The sequence below is a fragment of the Penicillium hordei genome, assembly GCF_028827395.1.
Source record: "Penicillium hordei strain IBT 12815 chromosome Unknown utg000006l_segment0_segment0, whole genome shotgun sequence".
Taxonomy (NCBI): domain Eukaryota; kingdom Fungi; phylum Ascomycota; class Eurotiomycetes; order Eurotiales; family Aspergillaceae; genus Penicillium; species Penicillium hordei.
The window spans coordinates 356,442-377,769 of NW_026623147.1; the positions used below are offsets into that span (position 1 = coordinate 356,442).

Genomic DNA, 21,328 nt, shown 5'->3' on the forward strand with positions numbered 1-21,328 from the left:
GAGATATTTTAACATGTCCCAGTTTCACACTGACACAGAAAACCCTCCAGAAGTTCATGTAGTCGAATGATCCTCCACAACAGCCTTCCGGATCACCGACAGCAGAAGCGACACCCCCGCCTCTAAAGCAAGTTCATTCTTATCGTCTCGAACTCGAGAGCCCTCATCCCCATCCCCGGAATCCCTATCAGCAGCCACAACCAGCTTCACACGTCCTTCACCACCCAAAACAAATGCAGAACAGGCAACCTTCGACAGTCGCACGTGCTGTTTAACAGGTTGGTTTGAAGACGACCCATCCAGATCCAGCTTCATGGCAAGATGCGTCTCCAGGTACGAGGTAAGATTGGAAATGAAAGGGCTGCGCAGTTTATGCTGAAGACTGCGCGACTTCAGCGCCAACTGTCCAGGCTGATCGCGGAGGAAGCCCGCTAGTGAAGCGCGCGCGACGCTAACATTGAGGGATCTCAGCGCTGGTGCGATCGATGATGAAAAGGAGAGCGTGAGCTGTAACTCTTTAATAACATCTTCGACTGTGTCGCTTGTTCTTGGCCGTTGAGTGCGTAGGGCATCGATGTACGTCTCTAGACCCGCACAGAGAAAGCTTGACGACAGCCGTAGGGGCGAGCAGTAAGTGTCGAAATTGGTAGATAAGAAAGTGATGAAAGTTTGTCGGAGCGCAGTCGGGAATCTGATTAGAAGGAGAGGGAGAGATGTAGATCCCGTGCGCTGATTTGTGGATGATTTTGTGTCTGCGAGCAAAGCTGCTTTGTAGACGATGTTTTCGTATTCCAACGTTACTAGCATTCCAGGAAATGGGGTATTCTGGGATCTGCTTGGCGCTTTGTCGCGCAATGATTGAGAGATTGGCCGCCATAGACAATCTTTTAGGGCGCCTGTTTTGGAGAGCGCATCGTCGTCTGCTGCACTAGTGCTTGTATGAATACTAGCGAGGACATCTCCTGTGAGATGGTCGCGTAGACGCGTTGCATATGTTTTCAAGGCGACCTGGTTGTCTAGGAGTGTTTCACAGTCCTTTCCATGATGGAGAGGAGAGAGACGGTGAATAGTCCAAGAAGTGTTGAACAACTGTTGGTGGTCTGCTTGTTCCATGGCATCCAATTTGTGAGTTTAAAATAAACTCGGCTAATTTCTGCTACAATTGAAGCATATCGTCAGCGAGAAAGATTGATACTTGGCGATGTACATGGCGACGCGTGCCGGTTGCAAACAAAGCAAACACCTATCATGTCCTTAAATCACTGGGACTACAACTGCCAGTACGTTTCTTCTGGTTTGAGAAGAGAGAAATAATGAGGATGAAATGGAATGCAAATGCAATTGGTTGAAACTTTCATCTACCCAACGCCAGTATACCCCCAGTATAAGAATCTAGACGCCAGGCGCCTCCAACACTTAAAACGCTTAAACTCAACGTATCATGCCTGCCATCCTCTCGTGGGATGGCAATCCGGACACCCAAAAACAATTGGAATACCATTCCAGACCCACACATGCTCTACATCATGGGGTATCGCTCGCCGGGCTTTCAACTCAGCCGCAGCAGCAGCAAACCAGATATCTTGCACTGAACTATGCAAGTTCTGCGCAGACGTGCGCGCAAAAACAACCGAGTTCATGTGATCCTTTTCATACTTCGTCGTGTCCCTATAGAAGTTGTACATAAAGTCCTTGCGTTGTGTTCGCTGGCTCCCACCGTCCCCGATCTCGGCAGAGAAAAACTCGACGATCCGCACAAACGGCGCCAATGTGAGCAGCGAGCTAATCCACGAGTCATCGATCTCGGCTTGTCCATCTAAAGACATGGCGTAGCGAATATATGAAACAAGTAAATGCATGCAATGGTGTGTCGCAACCAACGCCGCCGTGTTGGTGAAGGGAGGGCTTTGCAGGATCCGGGTTTGTAGTTCGCGGTACATCCTCTGGCGTATCTCGAGTGGTAATGGTACAGGCAGCTGGCCCGCCTCATATTTTTGCACGAGCATGTTCGTGTGCTCGTGTCGAGCGGACGCATATGTTTCGAGGAAATAGAGTGTATAGTACCTGGTAAAGAGGTCAGCTACCTGCTGGAGTAAAGCAATTTCCCGCCGTTCTTACATGAGTGGTGCAAGATGGAACCATATGCTAGCTATACCACGTTTGACAAGGGCATTGCGCTCGTTTCGCTTTGCAGGAAATGAGGCCTTCATGACGGCCGGTTCGGTCTGGATGAATCGATCGAGGATCCGATCCGCTAGGTAGTAGCAGAGCCTTGAGCAGAGCATCTGTCTGCGTCTCAGCCCATGCAGGTATTTGAAGGTATAGAGATGACCGCCCCTGGCGCTTTTGGACGGTGGGAATAGGTCTGATAACAGCACGACATCGTCGCCAGGGTTTCGAGTATAGGTGCGGTCATCGTCGATTGGGGATGGAAGGGTACCGTGGCGACGCAAGCGGAGGTACTGTCGGACAATCTCATGCTCATTCCTGGTGAGCAGTTGATAAAAAGCCTTGCAGACGAGTCTCAGCGGATGGAAGTCGGTGATGCCGGAATATGCGAATATGCGGATTTGAATCTCAACTGGGAGGTCCCATGGCGAGAAAGGAGGAAGATCTGCATGGTCAGTTCTGATAGAGAAGTGAGTCAGTGAATTTCGGCGTATTGTCGCAAAATAACTCACCTCAGAGACGATCCTCGCTGGTCCTTGGCGCCCGCCTTTCTCCTGTTGTGGATCGCGGCCCGGACTTTTTGAACGGAGAGGGCTAATTTGGCAAAGCCAGTCATTCTTCAGCCCTGCAACACATGAATTGACTGGCTCCCAACGAGAGGCGCACTTTGCCGGGGCTCATGAAGATAAAACAGGTCGATTGAAGGGGGCAATCTTAGCTAGGTTCCATAAATAGCACATGACTAAGCGCTTGATGGTCCACTTCTGCGATCGGAATATATTGAGAGGTCGAGTAGCATTACAACATCCAAGCGCAGATCAAATGCTAATCTTCAGTGAAACATGTTAAGCTTGGCTCTCACGTTGAATACGACCAAGGCCAAAGACTAGACAAAGTCTAAGAAAGTAACATCCAATATTGTAAAGAATCATAGTTCCACCTAAATGTAGGCAATGATCTGATATGAGCATGATATACGAAGTAATCAAGTTTTTATTAGACTACGAAAGTTACTGTGTACCCAGAACAAACTGGTCAGAGATAGACCCCCCTGTCTGTTCATCCAGGCCTGGGCAGCAATTACGTCATTCCTCAATGGCGTGCCCAAGGCAACTCTGGAGATATATAAAGACCTTCCTATACACATACCATCGAGCATATTACTCCAACTTACAAAATGACCAACATTCTTATTCTAGGTGCCACTCGAGGACTGGGTGCCTCTCTGCGGACACTGTACTCCACAAAGACAGCGACCAATGTGTTTGCAACCTCCCGATCCTCCAACCCAGAGCCAAGCCCAGGAGTCACCTGGCTGACAGGAATTGATATCTCCCAACCAGATGTGGGCCAAAAGCTTGTTTCGCAGCTTCCATCTACAAAGATCTCAACAGTCATCGTCAGCGCCGGATACTTTGGCTTTGAAACATTCGATGCTCCAGACTGGGAGAAACAAGTTCAAATGTATACGACTTCTGCGATTGGTCCCGTATTTGTGGTGCACAATCTCGTTAAAGCCGGGTTGTTGGACCAGGGGAGTAAAGTGATCCTGATCAGCAGTGAGAGCGGCAGCATCACTTTGCGCCACGAGAAGGAAGGCGGGGGCAACTTTGGCCACCATGCCAGTAAGGCTGCTTTGAATATGGTCGGGAAACTTTTGAGTCTGGACTTGAAGCCGAAAGGAATTGCAGTCGGTCTGGTACATCCTGGATTCATGCGTACAGAGATGACGAAGGGCGTTGGATTCGATAAGTACTGGGATGCAGGTGGAGGTGAGCGATCAGTGCACTACTCTTACAGGCCTTATGAACCCCGGAATGTGTTGGATTTAACCTGATATCTCTTTGCAAACAGCCGTAACGCCAGATGAAGCAGCGAAAACGCTTGCGTCTTTCATTGAGGAATTCGATCTTAGCAAAACTGGAGAATACTGGGCACCAGGAGGACCAGGGTAAGATATTTGATTGTCTATTACCAGAGACTATACTAATCTCTCCATGACAGAGATATTGGCACCGCAGAGGACGTTCTTGGGAAGAACCTGCCGACTCCTTTGCAACTTCCGTGGTAGAGAGTGAAAGAATGAATATGAGCTACCATAGCCACAAGTCTCGCTTTCTTGGTCAGATACCGAGTACGCACCAAATTCAGAGTGGCCATTTCAATCTAATTACGGCTGCGCATGCGGTCTCGCACACATAAACACTAAATCCCTTCCAATATCCTTTCGCTCTTCACGTCCAACGACCTTCACACCAAACATTTTTGCGTAGAAAGCCTGCAGGCGCTCATCATCAGTGAGCAACATAATCCGACGTAGATACGGCATATTCTCCCTGGAAAGGGTCTCGGCAACACAACCCACAAGCCATTTCCCAAGTCCACCGCCTTGGTACTCGGGGAGAACGTAGATATCCGACAGATAGGCAAATGAACAACCATCTGTTACCACACGAGCAAGTCCAATCTGCTCAGTGTTCCCCGAAGACGGGGTGATAGAATCATTCACAGATTCTGCGGGTTGCGTCCACCTGTACACGCCGAAACTCAAGGCGCCGTGAAGCATCTGCCACAGCACCTCCTCTGGGAAGGGCTTTTTGACCCAGTAAACGAAGTCTCTATCGTATGCGGCATTGACTGCTTTCACAGAGAGTAAACTTGGTTCGGTTGAGATGAAAAATCCGGGGCTAGTGTCTCGTGTCCATGTTTTAGGTGGGTGTCCACTTGTCGGCGGGGTAGAGGACATGGCGGATGTAAAGAAGGTTGAGTTGTTGCGTGCTGGGCTGTGTTCCAAAAGATATGTGGTTGGGCTTTAAGAAATGAATGGTATCTTGAGACAATCTCGCTGTATAGTAATAGTTGAAGAAATTGAAGTATGATTATCATTTGTGATGCACTAAATCTACACTTGAGATTATGACTCATGACACATCGGTCTTATAAAACGAACATGCGGAGACCTTTCAACAATTTAAAACCACTGTTTCCTAGAAAAATAAACTGCAAGTAGTAAAGCATCCAAAAAAAAACCAAACTTTCGACATTAAAATTGCATGGTTTGGGGCCGAGAAGCCATTATTATACCATGCCCCGAGTGAAACAAACCAGAATCTGAATCCATCCAAGAACCCCCACCTCCACCTAGCCATTCTTGCCAAATTGCTCATAATTAACTGAGACCTCATCCGTTCTTTCAATACCTGCAGCTCCCCGAAGAATATTCTCATTGCTAGCGTTTGCTGGGTTATTATTCGTGACGGCGGGGTTATGAGAAGTACCACGCTCGTCAACTGTAGATTCAAGGCCGGATTTTGAAAAACGGGTCCTGTCTCGACCACTGCCATACAATGGCAATCTATAGGAGGTATCACCCGAGGAGCTGCTCGTGCCATCCGGTCCGTATTTGACGTAGATGTAGAGGGGACGGAGGACGGGGATGGACGAACCCATGATCGTGACGCAGCTCTCGGTGGCAGACCAGATGAGCATTGGGACCGTATCATCTAAAGTCGGATTAGCTCTACCGTCACGAAAGAAATATTCAGAGAACGTACATATGTACTCCGATGCATTTAATCCGCCCAGGGCTTTGGTGCGGATAATGCCACATACTCCAGCACTAGGGTTATCTCGTCAGATTAATATTCAAGAGAGTGAGGTATTCCTAGACTCACAATACTCCAAGGCTGAGACCACAGGCAACGGTGATCTTTTCCTTCTGTTTCATGTTGAGATCCCAGACAATGAACCAGGGGAGGATCGCAAAGGAGAAGTCTGCAGCGACAAACCAGGCTGTAAAATCCCAGGATTAGTGCTCAGGTATGCAAATCGGGGCAACTTGGTACTCACATCCAACAGTGTAACCAACCTTGGAAAAGTCGAGCCAACAATGGCCTGGCGTAGTTGGGTTCCAGGATTTCTCAACTGGAATACACTGCACTATAACAGTAATGCTGGCGAAAAGAGTAATAAAAGCAGTGATTGCAAGACAAGCCCAGATAATCACCCTCTGGATTCTATTCCGCACAATTCGAAGAAGAAATACGCCCACAGTGGCTTTTCCCACGCCAATGACCATTATTCCAGCTACCTGGCTGAATAACTCATACTTGACAGCCGTAAAATAGATGACTGGATCACCGACATCAGCATACAGCTGCCCGAGGCCGTAAACGGTTGCTTCTGTGACAAAGGCAGTGTAAAGAATATGAAGAACCTGTAGTATGTTAGAAAGTGCATGACAAAGGTTGTACTGTGTTTTGTTGTTCTCACCAGTGCAATCAAAACTAGATAATCATCCAGACCAACGGAGTTGAGAATGTGTTTTCGGGTATAGAGCCTTAGCCCGGCGAAGACCGCAAATACAACAGCCTCCACCCAGAGAACTGCATTGGTCATGGGCCCTAAGCCTCCGTACACACCCATATTCAAGATAACTCGTGGTTCAAGATAAGGTGGAAGAATGAGTGGTAGAGACAACGCTGGTCCAGACAACAAGATCAGTATCGAACTTTTATCTTTTATCTTGAGTGCTATGCCTTCAGATACATCAATTTCTATCAACTGAGAGCAAAGACACACCACTCCGTCAGCATTGTCTCCTGTGCAATCTTGTCTCCTACCAATGATCCGCCGCAATAGTACGCCATTGAGTTTTGAGCGCTGTCAAGCTCCATCAAGGATCATACTAGGGTGAGATTGGTATTGATCCTATAAACTCTACAACACGTACTAGAGCGTAAAAGGCCATGATGAAGACGACGATCTTGTGAGCTACCTATGTAACAAGGAGCCCTTTGGGCTGTGGGTCATGAAGTATAAAATTACATTGAGAAACCGGCCCCGGGGAGAAATCAAGCCACCCGTGCCGCCTCATGTTACTTTGCATCCCTAATTTAATCTTGATCTTTAAGCCATGTTCCTCTCGCGCAAGGGGAACAATATGATATATACATGTAATGGATTCAATCCAGGGTCTTGAGCTATAACATTTAGTGGGGACCCGTTAGTCACGCCAAGCCTTCAATTACAAGTTGTTGACCTTTTCTTGATTCTTCCTCGACCCCACCATAATGACGGACATACTACGACTGGAATTGTTGATCCAAATCACAGCACTAGTAAAAAGTAATAAAGTTTCGTTCTATACACTTCTGCGTGTCGCTCCTACATAGAAGGCAGCTTTTGAACCTTTGATCTACGCTGGCTTTGCCATATCTAGCAACGATGGGCATAAAGAAGAGGGGCAACCTGGGAGTTCTCTGTCACAATTTCGAAACCTCATGTCCGTTCGCGCTATATGGCGAAACTGGATCCGCAAGCTAGAATATGATATCCTCGTCCCTTACGATCTCCTTGACTGGACCGCACGCAAATCGTGGCGAAAATTATACTATAGACAACCCAATCAGGAAGGCGATACCGAACGGGGATAGAGTATATGAGAAGTAAGGATTGAAGAATACTTCTAGCGGATTGTCATTTGGCTAGGCTATGCGGCACAACGTATGCCCTGTTTAAAAGGCCTAGAATTTGAAGTCGAGGAGACGGAGGAGACGGATCATTCGATACTATATACTACGAAGTTTCCAAACTAGCCGGCCAATGAATTAATTGGGCTTCTTGGTTGGGTTTGCTGAACATCATCTACCAAAATCGAAATGCGACGGAATTCCCCGAGAGATTATCAGCAGTATATTAATTCTACGAGATGTATCCAGTGGCCACACAAAAGTGGCCACAAAAGTCCAATCTAAGGTTTTGACAGATCCGCGCTTTAACGCAACCCTTCGATTGGAAGCACTGACTGCTATTTCCCCGGCTATGTACTCCGTATATCCCTTGCAGTGGCGCGGCATGTGGCAGATCCTTTCTAAATGTGGCTAGATGAGTGGGTATCGCTTCGAGAATATAGGCTGTCACAAATCTAATCAAGCGGGGATTTAGACTGAGCATTGTACAGGTAAGTCCAAGTCCTGGAAGGTGGTTAGCTTCGCGCATCTGCCCTAACCAGGTAACTCCGATGAGAATTGACCTTGGCTAAGGAAATCCCCTGGAGGTCATGTCGCGGCATTTGGTGTATTTCCAAAGGCTTGGGTCGCACATATAATAGAGCTAGAACCATCAGTAGATTAATTTTCTTATTATCCTATGAGGCCACTACCAGTTTTCCAATTATTCAAGTCCCGGCCAAAATCGGAAGTGCAAAATGCCATCTCAAACGGAAGTCATTGCAGCTCTTGATGCAGCCAAGCCTAAATGGTTTAGCCACAATGGCGCAGAGTACGTCCAAGCTCATGCAGGAGATCTACTGCCATTTGAAACCGACAGAATCATTGGCTCGCTTGACACCATCGAACCTGGGGTGTTTGCCGGAAACGAAGTCGAACGTCTAAAGGTACGCGCTGCTGCACGTCGCCTACTTGCAAGAGTAGAAACACCGTATGAGCGTGCCTGGGGCTTCTGCTTCGAACAGCCTGTCGTCTTTGCCGCTCTACAGACATGCATCGACTTGGGTCTTTGGAAGTCCTGGACAGGTGTTGGGGGTGAGAAGTCTATCGACGAACTGGTCGCATTTACCACTCCCACTGTTGATACAAATCTGCTGCGTAAGCTCTCTCTTCATAAAATGCATATTTTAACCCAGCAAGGCTCATAAAGTATGCAGGTCGACTGTTCCGCTTACTCGCTGCTTTCAACGTGGTTGAAGAGACAGGGGAAGACAGATTCAAACCGACCCCGTTCTCGAACGCTATCGGCGACGAGAGCACCAAGGTGCGCGCCTCACTTCAGGCAGCGTAAGAATACCTGTATCCTCTGATGTTGGTCTAATGTCATTCTAACATTTTGACGTTTCAGAACCAATCAATACCTTGCTGCTGGCCACAACCTGCCAGCGTACCTAGCAAAGATATCCTACAAAGAGCCCACGGATGTCAATACGAATAACCACTCAGGCAGTGACCCTGATGGTCTCAATTTCTTTGGGCGATTGCAGAAAACCCCTGCTTGCTTTGAAGCTTTCACTGGTCACATGGAGGCCTGGACAGCATGGAAGACCCCGTGGACCAAGGTCTACGATACAACAAAGCTGCTGAAGGGTGCGAAGCTGGACAATGGCTCTCCCTTCGTGGTTGATGTGGGTGGAAACACTGGGATTGATATTTCCCACGTTCTTGCAAAACACCCAGACCTTCCTGCTGGATCGCTAGTGCTGCAGGATCTTCCAGAAGTGATTTCCAACGCGCAAGTTGATAAAAAGATCACTGCTATGGTTCACGATTTCTTTTTACCTCAGCCGGTGAAAGGTAAGAGCAATCCCAGTACAGATAATTGAGGATATTTACTAACATCCAAACCACAGGGAGCCGTGCGTACTTTATGCACGCAGTTCTTCACGATTGGCCAGATGACAAGGCTAAGCAATTGCTTGTGAACACCAAAGATGCTATGGTCAAGGGATACTCCAAGCTATTTATTTATGATATTGTTCTTCCACCAACGGGGGCGAGTATCAGTCAGGCTACAATGGATGTGGAGATGATGTCGCTGTTGTCGGCTTCCGAGCGAACACAAGGCACTTGGACGAAGCTGTTGACTGATGCTGGGTTTAAAATTGTTAAATTTTGGCCTGATCCTCAGCAGTATGAGATGGTTATTGAGGCCGAGATTGCCTAGATTTGTTTTGCTCGGTGGATTATTCTTTACGAACTTTCTTTCAGTCCTACTCGAAATTCATCCAGTTGGCAGTTTTTATATTTGCCCTGTACGTATACTGTCTAACAAAGTAATTACTTGACTTGGTGGGTGAGCCCTGGGAATGATCGATCAAAAAGAGTAAGAAAAAAAAGTAGTATATAGAATGGTGAAGGTTGATACATACCACTGTAGTACCAACATTGTCAGTACATTGGTTTGGCTTAACCTCCTTCATTTAATTAGAGACATACAAATACATTCAATTGCAGAAGGAATATAAATTGAACTAGAACTTCAAAGACTATGTTGAATACTTTGGCATGTATAAGTCAGGCAGGTCTTTGGGATATTCCCCAAGAGCTCTAATCGGCCGAGATATCAAATGGCGACATCCCAATTTCAAGCAAACGATACCCCAATACCCACTCCGCAATGGCGTGGCGAGTGGAGAGGATGGTGTTCACGATAACCCCCTCGGCACGTCATCACGGACCGCGATGATGTTAGCGACATCAAATCAGTCGCCAGAACATCACAATATAGCCACATATCCGACTCCAACAGTCCAAATGAAGCCACTTATCAGATTCAACGTGCGGGATTGCAATTCGTATTAGGTGGCGTGTAAATCGTTTCACATGACGTGCAGGCACGCGGGGGTGCAAGTCCATCTACAAGAATGGCGGGATATCCAGCTCGGTACGACAGCGTATATATATGCTGTGATCGCTTGAAGGCTTGTCATGAGAAGCGAGAAAATAAAAGCCCACCATGAGTCTTGTGCAATCCCCTGAGGTGGCCCTTCCCTTGTCGAATATCGGACCTACCTCGGAATCGATTAAGGGTCCCTCGGGCTTGAATGGATCCACTACCGTAACGGTGGATAGCGATGTTAGCGGGTTATCAGAGAAGAATGAGAATGTCCGATTTGAACTAGAGGAACACCCGGTTGATGTGGTGCGACCCATCAAGGTTGGTATTATCGGTGCGGGTCTTGCAGGGATCACTGCGGGCGTGTTGCTCCCTGCGAAACTGCCGGGACTTGATCTTCGAATCTACGATAAGAATGCCGATGTGGTATGTTAGTCTCAATTGATGTTTCAATGTTGTTTTGACGCTAACTATGTTCTTAGGGAGGCACATGGTATATATTCCATTCCGCTCTTGTCTTCATTGCTGTGGGTTGCTAAATTCGTATCAAACAGGTTCGAGAATACATATCCCGGTGTTCGCTGCGATATTCCTGCACATGTATACCAATCCAGCATCTCACCAAATACCCAATGGACGGAAGAATTCGCCCAGGGAGAGGAGATCAAACAATACTGGCAGGGTGTTGCACGGAGGCACAATGTGTACCAGTACCTTCGTGCGGGACAAAGAGTGCAGAAGGCCGAATGGCAACCCGAGAAAGGAAAGTGGAATGTCACTGTTGAGCATGTGGATGGTTCGAAGGTAAGAAATGGTTGTTGATCCTTGAGGTTCTTTGCTCACATCAATACAACAGATCTATGAGGAAGAGCTGGATGTGGTAATCAACGCTATCGGTCATTTCAATGCCTGGAAGCTACCCGACTATGAAGGAATCAACAATTACAAGGGAAAACTGTTCCACTCCTCTAACTGGGATCCAAACATCGATCTGAAAGACAAGCGAATTGCTCTTATCGGAAATGGCGCTTCCGGCTTGCAGGTTCTACCATCCATTCAACCATTTGCTAGTCATGTTGATCATTACGCTCGGAATCCAACTTGGATTGCAGATTCATTCAGCAGTGGAAGCGCGGGAGTCCGTCGACTGGAGGCAAATTTGTTCTCCGAGACACAGCTAGAGTCATGGAAAGATCCCAAGGCGTATCTGGAATACCGAAGGGATGTCGAGAAGGGATATTTCCAGCGCTTTGGGGCAATTTTCAAAAACACACCTGAAAATGAAGAACTGCGAGAGAAATGGACCGCCCTAATGCTGCAGCGCATTGCAGGAAAGCCAGAATTGGCAGACAAGATCATCCCAGACTTTCCCCCGGCGTGCCGTCGTCCAACGCCAGGCCCCGGGTATCTAGAGGCCCTATCCAAAGAAAATGTCGACTACATCCAGACGCGCATCAAACGGTTCACGGAGAAAGGCATTGTGACCGAAGACGGCGTGGAGCGAGACGTAGACATCACTATCTGCGCAACAGGCGCCAACGTCGATCACGCACCCCCATTCTCCATCATCGCCGACGGAGTTGACCTAAAGAAAGCCTGGAAACAAGACGGCAAATTCGGATTCCCGTACTCATACCTCGGCTTCGCAACACCCGGATTCCCCAACCTCCTTTGGCTTGGCGGCCCATACTCCTCGGGACACAGTGGGACGGTTCCCAACAACGTCGAGAACCAAGTGACATACATCGCGAAAGTACTGCGCAAGATCCGCACACAGGGAATCAAGTCGATCGTCCCGTCCAAGCAAGCGGCCGATGATTTTGTCGAGTACTGCGACCAGTTCTACCCGCGCACTGTGTGGTCGGCGAACTGTAGCTCGTGGTACAACGGTGGCAAGCCCGGGTCTCGTATTCATGGTCTCTTCCCCGGTAGTGCATCGCATTCGAATTATATTCGTAGGGATCCGCGCTGGGAGGATTGGGAGTATACATATGTTAATCAAAGTGGGAATCGGTTTGCTTACTTTGGTAATGGGTGGACTACGAAAGAGCTGACTCCTGATTCTGAATTGACGCCTCATTTGAAATTGCCGGAGGAGATTAATTTGAAGACTCACATGGAGGGGTGGTGGGATGTTTGAGGGGGTTTGATAGACTAGATCATTACAATGCAAGGTTTTATTTCCTATTTAGAAATACCTATAACTATAGATAAATTATGTAGCGTTGGATAATACTATTCTTATTCTTTTTGGCTGCTGTTCTCCCATAACTATTTTCAAACATCGATTTAGTATATTTGATAAGGAAAAGATGAAGCCATATGATATTCAAACACGTGCTAATTATGTAGCAACAAAAGGGTTCGATATTTTTTTTCTAATACAAATATGCTACTAATTCGACTCCTCCAATGAATAAGGAGGCGCCTCCTGACCCTCCTTCCAGAAGTATTTCGCGCCAGGGTGCGCATCAGGAAGTCTAGACTGACCCTTCTTCCCATACATGTTCTCGCGGAAAGTGCCTCCTTTGACAGCATAGTCCGACCAGAACAGACCACGGCGCTGCAACTCGGGCAACAACAAGCGAATAACATCATCAAAGGTATCAGGAAGACTAGCATAGCTGAAATTGAACCCGTCAACATCGCCAACACTCACCCATCGCTCCAGCTCATCAGCCACCGTCTTCACGCTTCCAATAATCTTAACACCATTACCACCGAGCACCAAATACTCAGCAATAGTCTTCTTATCCCACTTTTGGCCCTCGGTGCCAGGCACCGTACTAGCCCAGTGATTCACCATACTGCGAACAGCAGGAAGCTCCACGAAACGGAAGTCCTGATCATCAGAGTATGTCGACAAATCATATCCAGTCCAACCACCAAAAAGAGCAAGCGCGCCCTCCCGATCACCATACGTCTTCAGCTCCTCAAACTTAGCATTCGCTTCCTCGTCCGTCTCAGCAACGATCACCAACGCACCCGCAATAACCTTGATATCCTGCGGGTTGCGTCCAATCTCCGCAGCCTGTTGACGGATACTATCAACAGAAGGACGAACGAGCTCAGGCTTCTGTGCATGCAAGAACACAGCCTCGGCATGCTTCGCCGCGAATGCCTTACCCGCCGTCGAAGTACCAGCCTGCAAGATAAACGGTGTGCGCTGGGGACTCGGCTCACAGAGATGAGGGCCAGGAACCTGGAAGTATTTCCCCTTGTGATTGATTTCACGGACAGCCTTTGGATCCGCATAACCCTGTGTCTTGCTCTCGGAGCCCTGTTTCCAGGACACGGCATCGTCTCTCCAAGACGCCTCCCACAACTTGTATGTGACGTCGAGGTACTCGTCCGCGATGCGGTATCGCTCATCATGCTCGACCTGTGTGTCAAGACCGAAGTTTCGAGCTGCGGAGTCGAGATATGAGGTAACGATGTTCCAGCCGATACGACCATTGCTGAGATGGTCTACTGTTGAGAAATGTCTTGCTAGGGCGTAGGGGGAGTCGTATGTTGTTGAGGCAGTTACGCCGAAGCTGATTGATTCTGTAGCTGCTGCCATGGCGGGGACGCTGTAGAGGGGGTCGTTGATTGGGAATTGGGCGGCCGCGGGGATTGTTGGGGAGAGGTTTGAGGGACCTCTGTATACATCGTAGCCTCCTAGGACGTCTGCGAAGAAGATGGCGTGGAATTTGGCATCTTCGAGCTTTTTGGCTAGAGCGATCCAGTGCTTTATGTTCTTGTAGTCTGCGCCTTGGTCTGTTGGGTGTCGGAATAGACCTGGGTTTAGGTGACTTGGCGATTGCATTGCAAAGGCATTGATGATGAGTTGTTTCTTTCCGGAAGACATGGTGATGGGTGTCTGTCTGGTTGAGAGGGGGTTGGATTAATTGTTTGATTGTTTACAGTAGCTCTGGAGGAGTAGATTATATTTATTGTCCCTGCATGTGTATGTGTTTAACCCCGCGACGCATTGCCGTGAGACGCGCAAAAAGACGTGCAGTTGGAGGCCGATGGCGTCAGCATGTGTGGGGTTGTACATAAATGACTATTGGGGTTTGAGGACATCGGGGACTTCATAGATCAATACTATTGGATAACATAGTACATGTATGTTGCACTTGGATGTTGTGCGTCTATCTTCTCTCGGGCGAGTGAAGAAGTATGGCATATGGCGTGACTTTGACCTGTATAGGAATAAGGGATTTGATTTACTATTTTCTATGTGGGGACTATATTCATACTTGCTATTGATCCTGGTACTGATAATAGTTAATTGTGTATCTGGTTTCCTAGAGATGTTAGTACGACTTGATGCTTCAAGTGATATATATATCCTGGTTTGGTATCTTGGAAAGGTTATTACCCGATTTGGTCAATACTTGCAAATATAGAATCTGACATAGTAGCCTTAAAAATATCAAACTATTCGCATTATTGCTCAGTCTATTCATATCAAAAAAAGATAAAAATGAATATAAAATGTTAATATTCCACCAACAAAAGATATAAACTAAAACCAAAAAAAGACAAAAAAAAGAAGTGCATCATCCGTGAATCGAACACGGGCCTCGTCGATGGCAACGACGAATTCTACCACTAGACCAATGATGCTAGTTGATATAAGATGGTTCGCAATTATGCAATATAAGTATATCACTGAGGACTAAAAGCCATAAGGCGTATTAAAGTTTCCTTTCCAGTGCCGTATCCACCAAGCCGAGCCTCTTAGCACTGCCCTGATATTGGAGAGTTTTCTAGGCACTGCCTCCTTAGTCTTGGGGCCATGGGGGGCCGAAAACCATACACTATTGGTTCTCTGAACTTCCAATATGTTTCACGTATTCGCTTTCGTTCTCGAGAGGCTCCCAGGGTCCTGAGGTCCTGACAGTTCATGTGATGGCCAATATAAAGTCTTTCCATTGCATGGCCACACTATCCCGTGGAATCCACCTGTGCCCTGCGCCTTGGAACTTTAGAAGACATCTGGAAGCCTGAGCTATCACGTGTGCACATCCAATACAAAAGTACACCTATGACGACGCCCAGACATGCCCGATCGGAATCTATAACGTCGGCGATGCGAAGATACAACGCAAGATTTGAATGGGAATGGAAGATTACCTTGCATCTACATATTACAACGTATGGTTTCTACCTACTCGAAGTTATAGCCACTAGTCCCTATGTTGTATATCAATTGTTCCGGTAAGTTGAGTTCGCGCTGCAAACAGCTATGACGAGCCTAGCGGGTATTCGGCCCCCCAATCTGCATGGACCAGCGCCCGACCATAGACTCAGCCTTGAGGAGAGATAGGTTTGGAATTATTAGTCCAATCATATTCAATCCTGTTGGTATTAAAGAGGTGGTTCCACTGCACTGCGGAGAAGTGCAGGGAAGCTCTGTTGTTTACCTTTGGAACATTTAAAACCTGAGTTCCCCCCTCTCATCCCTTCCATATCAGAATCCTACCTTGTATATCCACATATCCAACATACTCAAAACTACGATATTTTAACCATGTCTGAAAACGGCGCAAGCAGCAGCAAGGCTCCCGTCACTGATCGTGGAATACACCAACCTCTGGTTGATGTCCAGCCATTTCGCATGAGCGATCTGCAGCCCAAATACGCGCATCAAATCAACCATGCTGATGATAACCCCGATGCGCATGGCTGGTACGCCGGTTTGAGTGAGTTGCGCCAATCCCCATACGCCCCGTGACTCTCATCTTAACCATACCTCGTTTAGTCCATAGCCTAGGTGAATGCATCGGATTTTTCGGAGCTATCCCCTGCTGCATCTGCTGCCCCAACCCCTTCAAGCCTGTCGATCAGGGTGCAGTCGGTTTGATCTCGCGATTTGGACGGTTAGTGACCCCGCTCTCGGTCACGTTCATCGAATACCTCTCACTGACAATGATTATTATAGCTTCGAGCGATCGGTCGATCCTGGTCTGGTCAAGATCAACCCACTCAGCGAACACATCATCACGGTCGATGTCAAGATTCAGATCGTGGAGGTACCCCGTCAGGTTTGCATGACTAAGGATAACGTCACCCTCAACCTGACCTCTGTCATCTACTACCAAGTGGTTTCTCCCCACAAGACCGCCTTCGGTATCTCGAACGTGCGGCAAGCCCTGGTCGAGCGCACCCAGACAACACTGCGCCACGTGATCGGCGCGCGAGTGTTGCAAGATGTGATCGAGCGTCGCGAGGAGATCGCTCAGTCGACCTCGGAGATCATCGAGGAGGTAGCAGCCGGATGGGGAGTGAAGGTCGAGTCGATGTTGATCAAGGACATCATCTTCAGCAACGACCTGCAAGACTCGCTCTCTATGGCGGCGCAGTCGAAGCGTATCGGTGAAAGCAAGGTTATTGCCGCGCGCGCCGAGGTCGAATCCGCCAAGTTGATGCGCCAGGCTGCCGATATCCTATCCTCCGCCCCGGCTATGCAGATCCGCTACCTCGAAGCGATGCAGGCTATGGCCAAGACTGCCAACAGCAAGGTTATTTTCCTGCCTGGAGTGGCCCCGACCCAGCAACTGGAAGCCGCTACTAATGCAGGAGAGGGCCCGAGCAACTACGGTGCCCCGACCCTCAGCAATGATGGTGGCTTCCAGGGTGCGATCAACGCTCGTGTTGTCGAAGACATCTAGATGTGACCTCGATGCTTTACCTGTGTTGTCTCTTTCCCTTATTTAATTGGTCAATATCTTGCATGAAGATATGACCCTTCCCTCGATTTGTGATTTACCTTGCCTTTTCCGGAAAGTGGACCCCTCGAAGTTGTTTCCAGACAGCTCATTTGTCTACGCTCCGAGGATTTAATTGTTTTTGTATTATGGCTGGACGTGATTGGATCCATGACGATACCCACCTTCGTTTGCTGCTGTTATTGCAGCCGTTTTAATGTCTCAATGACTGCACATGTACTTTGCTCCTACTTATTTTTAGTGTAATGCAACCTTCGCTCCATATTGCTCCCTCTTTCTTTGTTCCACCTAATATGCCCAGGAGCAATGTAAGATAATGTACACCGATAACAACGCGACTCACTGTTTGACTGATGATTCGGAGAACGCCCGCCTTTTAACCACTTAGAATGACTCATGTCAGAAGGGGCTGGAAGTTTTTAAATTAGTGAAATCCACATAAGAAATAACATTCTCGTATGGAGCTCGCAGGCGGGACCTCTAGCGTTGTGGCGAATACGCGAACGACTGGGCCTTCTGAACTAGATGCGGCAAACCCCGGACCGAAGTTCGTACATGAACTTGGTGCTTAGGCTTTCTTTTGTTTTTGCTTTCTTGTTTTGCGAATCAGAATTATACCCACCTTCCCTCGCTCGGCTCCCGGTCTTTGCAATACTTGGCCGACATGGGTCATAGAATTGAGGCTTGAATGCTTTTGTGTATAGACGCATGCTATTTCTGTTAAATGTCTTGGATTGGAATCGATGGGCAGCGATTTGAAGTCTCGGCTTGGGCTTGTCGAGTCTTATATCCGTATATATGGCCTCACCTGTTTGATGGGACCTGTTTGGGGCTACACGGCTTCCATCGGATGTAAATATGGCCCAGCTTCAGAGATCATACATTATAACCACCCTTTTCAGTTTTACCATTCCTTATTTTCCGTTGTCTTTGGCTTGCTCTCCTTTTACCTCTAGGAATCCATTCTCCCGGGGTACATACATTAACACCTGCCGAAAAGAAGCCGAGCTATGCATTATATTATGCCTTAGGTCATCGAATCTAGTGCAAACGGCGCAGTAAGCTGGCCAGAATCAATTCAGGCTACATTTTATGAAATGGCCTGGATATGTAGGCTACTATAAAACACTGGAGGCAACCTACCTCTGCTGACCCCTATGATTAACCTACCTTCTGACTTTGAATCAATTCGGCCTGCATATGTAGGCCACAATACAACACCAGAAGTAATTCGCGTTAACTGTCATAATCTAGACCTCCCCTGATTGATATTTATCTCATATCCAACTTGTCATATATTATTCCCTCTGATTCCATGGTTTCAAAACCAAGGATCTTGCACTATTCTTTCTGGTTACCCTTTACCATCTATCAAAGTCCATGATGATATCTACTACGACCAAAGAACAATGAAGCCAACCTACCAGCCAAATCCTAGCTTTTCTATACTCAGCATCCCCGCCTTCATCCCGCTAGTAACCTCGCTCTGCTACTACCATGATGGAACCGTCGCGTCAAATCCTATATATCAACCATGCATCTCCATCAAAGACACGATAGGCATGTGCTGCGCCAGTAACCGATCAAACCCAGCTGGCGGCAGCAACACTAACGGAGTTACTTCGGACGAATGTCTCGCCAATGGACTGTGCATGAATGTACTGACGTACAGAAACAGCTCCGGGGAATCGGGCACAAATACTACATACTGGCGCAATCAGTGTACGATTTCCGACTGGACGAATAATGGATGTTTGAGTGTGTGTACCAAGGGGTCGGTATGTGTTTTTGATCCCAAGCCGGGTTTCATATTGAAGGGAATATGGAAACTTCTCGTGAATTATGAATGAGTATTTCGGGTGTATGGTGAGCTAATAATTGGGATTTGCTAGATACCAAGTGGTGGGTCGGACTTTTCTGCCAAGATGACATCTTGCGATGGCACTGCGAACTCGACGACTTGGTGTTGTGGGGATAATGCTAGGTGCTGCAATACTTCATCTAAAATTACGATAGCTCAGAAGCTGGGTGAACACACTTCTACCTCATTATCGCATTTGATACCAAGCTCAGCATCTACTTCTTTGAGCTCAAGCCCAACGTCTACCTCGACGCCATCCTCGCCCTCATCGTCTCAACTTTCAGGCGGTGTTATGGCTGGGATCGCTGTCGGCAGCGTTCTTGGGGCTATTGCATTCCTGGCTATTATTTACTTTTTGTTTGCGCGATGGAAAAAGAAAATAATTCAGAGAGAGAATGAAGCAGAAGGATTAGCGATAAATCTTCGCCCGGGTTCTCGTCCTCTAGAGCTCGAGAATCTTATTCAGACTGTTGCACATGAGAAGGCAACTGGGCCCCAGGATGTTAGGGCTGAGCTCCCAAGTGAGCCGGTGGGACGAACAGTGGATTAAAATATTGAATGAAGAAGTAAGATATGTAGGAAAACATGTAACTATTGGTTGATCACTTTTGTTTACGCCGTATAGATCTCAGACCAAAAACGGCCAGAAGCTATACCTAAAATGGAAATAGAAGGCGGTGGGGCGTGGAGATATCGATCCTCCCCGCGGAGGCCAGCTCTCTCTTCAAGCGTGAATTGACATCGAGACAGATTGCCAAAGCTCCTAAATCAGAGCTTCACAGAAATGGCATCACAAACATACAGCTCGTCAACTCGAGCCGGCGTCAAACCATTAAACCAACCCAATGCATCCCCTAACTTCGCCGACCCGAACTTCGACCCAGCCGACTTCCTCAATGACTCTCTATCACCGCTGACTGTGGCATCATCACAACCTAATGCCTCTCGAGCACCCGGATCTGTGCCACTGACAGAGCTGTCCACGCAGGTCCAGTCCCTCCTCTCCCAGATTAGCGCCCAAAACATCCGTCTCTCGAGCACATTATCCCAACTCACCGACGAAATCCTCCGAAGCGGTGGACGACTAGCCTACGAAGTCGAAGTCCTACGAGGCGAGACAATTGGGCTATCCGAAACCCTTACCGAAGTTCTACGCGACGACATAACAAAGTTCGTCCCGGAGCCCTCACCAGAAGACGGGCGCAAGACCGAACAAGCCGAGGAGGATGCGCCAACAAACGAAGACGAGTCAACAGCAAGCCCAGACGACAAGAACAAACCAGTCGTCCCCACAGACCCAGAATACATAACAAACCTCCGCACACTGAACCAAGTGCGATCACGTCTAGAAGACGTTGTCCAGACCTTCGGCGACGCAATGAGCTGGCCACTACCCCCATCCGAGATCTCATTCTCATCATCCTTCATCTCAGTCTCAGGACCAGACCTCGGACCTGAAAGCCAAGACCGCGAAGAAAAAGGCCAAGAAATGATGAAGAAGCTACGCAGAGAAGTGACCGAGTTACTCGACAGTGAGGGCGGAGGATACGCCGGGCTAGACGCTGCCAACCGCCGCGTTGAAGCTCTTCGGACGCTGGCGACTGTGTGGAATACATCTGCTGAGGAAAAAGCCCGGAATCGGTTCGTGGATAGCCTGGCGAATGTCGTGGAGGATCGACGGCACACCTTGGACCAGGCGGATCAGAACCAGCGAGGACAGTCTAAGTCTAGATCTGGGGCTCGGCGGGATAGTGACAGTGGGGCACCGGCTGGTGGACTGTTCCGAAATTTGCAGCGTTTGAGGGAGGAAATCTACTTGGAGTGAGACGATGGGATGGACATAGTACATATTGGTTCTGGGATGTGTGTTGAGCTGGTTCTTTACATGGAGACCTGGACCTGGCTGTATATAATTTTGCATCTTTTACAACCTTGTATTTTCCGCAAACTAATAGAAACCTGACGGTATACTGCCTTTCCAAGTTTGACTTTGGCGTGCTTACGTAGTGATCTAAGAGACATTTAACTAGTTATGGACATCTAGATACATAATCAGATAATCTCATAGGCCGTAAATACTTATAGTTATTATCTAGATGTTGAATAAACTGCATTTGTAAAACACAGCTGAGACATACTCCATATATGAAGCATAGACGCTCAAGGGGCCCACGAGGTGACGAGGCGGGCGTGGCACCGGAAACGTTACGCCGATCGCAGCGTCTCTCTC

The 21,328-nt window shown here is 47.9% G+C and overlaps 11 protein-coding genes across 11 annotated transcripts; 6 read left to right on the plus strand and 5 right to left on the minus strand.

The window, feature by feature from the left end:
- Positions 1-54: 54 nt before the first annotated feature.
- N7537_010825 (uncharacterized protein) lies at positions 55-1,113 on the minus strand (the record flags this gene model as incomplete). Its single annotated transcript, XM_056901879.1, has 1 exon — positions 55-1,113. The coding sequence occupies one exon, from the start codon at positions 1,111-1,113 to the stop codon at positions 55-57; it is 1,059 nt and encodes a 352-aa protein (XP_056747166.1).
- A 326-nt stretch (positions 1,114-1,439) lies between these two features.
- Positions 1,440-2,785, minus strand: N7537_010826 (F-box protein; the record flags this gene model as incomplete). Its single annotated transcript, XM_056901880.1, has 3 exons — positions 1,440-2,064; positions 2,119-2,628; positions 2,682-2,785. The coding sequence occupies 3 exons, from the start codon at positions 2,783-2,785 to the stop codon at positions 1,440-1,442; spliced, it is 1,239 nt and encodes a 412-aa protein (XP_056747167.1).
- Positions 2,786-3,346: 561 nt separating this feature from the next.
- N7537_010827 (oxidoreductase, short chain dehydrogenase/reductase family superfamily) lies at positions 3,347-4,240 on the plus strand (the record flags this gene model as incomplete). Its single annotated transcript, XM_056901881.1, has 3 exons — positions 3,347-3,941; positions 4,024-4,120; positions 4,174-4,240. The coding sequence occupies 3 exons, from the start codon at positions 3,347-3,349 to the stop codon at positions 4,238-4,240; spliced, it is 759 nt and encodes a 252-aa protein (XP_056747168.1).
- A 99-nt stretch (positions 4,241-4,339) lies between these two features.
- On the minus strand, positions 4,340-4,915 carry N7537_010828 (GNAT family N-acetyltransferase; the record flags this gene model as incomplete). The annotated part of the gene is made up of 1 exon (XM_056901882.1): positions 4,340-4,915. One exon carries the CDS (start codon positions 4,913-4,915, stop codon positions 4,340-4,342), a length of 576 nt encoding a protein of 191 aa, XP_056747169.1.
- Positions 4,916-5,310: 395 nt separating this feature from the next.
- Positions 5,311-6,594, minus strand: N7537_010829 (uncharacterized protein; the record flags this gene model as incomplete). Its single annotated transcript, XM_056901883.1, has 5 exons — positions 5,311-5,672; positions 5,724-5,788; positions 5,844-5,961; positions 6,019-6,385; positions 6,442-6,594. 5 exons carry the CDS (start codon positions 6,592-6,594, stop codon positions 5,311-5,313), a joined length of 1,065 nt encoding a protein of 354 aa, XP_056747170.1.
- A 1,783-nt stretch (positions 6,595-8,377) lies between these two features.
- On the plus strand, positions 8,378-9,846 carry N7537_010830 (uncharacterized protein; the record flags this gene model as incomplete). Its single annotated transcript, XM_056901884.1, has 4 exons — positions 8,378-8,777; positions 8,837-8,966; positions 9,028-9,476; positions 9,533-9,846. 4 exons carry the CDS (start codon positions 8,378-8,380, stop codon positions 9,844-9,846), a joined length of 1,293 nt encoding a protein of 430 aa, XP_056747171.1.
- Positions 9,847-10,638: 792 nt separating this feature from the next.
- N7537_010831 (flavin-containing monooxygenase) lies at positions 10,639-12,658 on the plus strand (the record flags this gene model as incomplete). Its single annotated transcript, XM_056901885.1, has 4 exons — positions 10,639-10,944; positions 11,001-11,011; positions 11,073-11,322; positions 11,375-12,658. The coding sequence occupies 4 exons, from the start codon at positions 10,639-10,641 to the stop codon at positions 12,656-12,658; spliced, it is 1,851 nt and encodes a 616-aa protein (XP_056747172.1).
- A 255-nt stretch (positions 12,659-12,913) lies between these two features.
- Positions 12,914-14,368, minus strand: N7537_010832 (LLM class flavin-dependent oxidoreductase; the record flags this gene model as incomplete). The annotated part of the gene is made up of 1 exon (XM_056901886.1): positions 12,914-14,368. The coding sequence occupies one exon, from the start codon at positions 14,366-14,368 to the stop codon at positions 12,914-12,916; it is 1,455 nt and encodes a 484-aa protein (XP_056747173.1).
- A 1,671-nt stretch (positions 14,369-16,039) lies between these two features.
- Positions 16,040-17,180, plus strand: N7537_010833 (slipin family protein; the record flags this gene model as incomplete). Its single annotated transcript, XM_056901887.1, has 3 exons — positions 16,040-16,211; positions 16,271-16,388; positions 16,451-17,180. 3 exons carry the CDS (start codon positions 16,040-16,042, stop codon positions 17,178-17,180), a joined length of 1,020 nt encoding a protein of 339 aa, XP_056747174.1.
- Positions 17,181-18,646: 1,466 nt separating this feature from the next.
- On the plus strand, positions 18,647-19,648 carry N7537_010834 (uncharacterized protein; the record flags this gene model as incomplete). The annotated part of the gene is made up of 2 exons (XM_056901888.1): positions 18,647-19,015; positions 19,130-19,648. 2 exons carry the CDS (start codon positions 18,647-18,649, stop codon positions 19,646-19,648), a joined length of 888 nt encoding a protein of 295 aa, XP_056747175.1.
- A 234-nt stretch (positions 19,649-19,882) lies between these two features.
- On the plus strand, positions 19,883-20,923 carry N7537_010835 (uncharacterized protein; the record flags this gene model as incomplete). The annotated part of the gene is made up of 1 exon (XM_056901889.1): positions 19,883-20,923. One exon carries the CDS (start codon positions 19,883-19,885, stop codon positions 20,921-20,923), a length of 1,041 nt encoding a protein of 346 aa, XP_056747176.1.
- Positions 20,924-21,328: the final 405 nt, after the last annotated feature.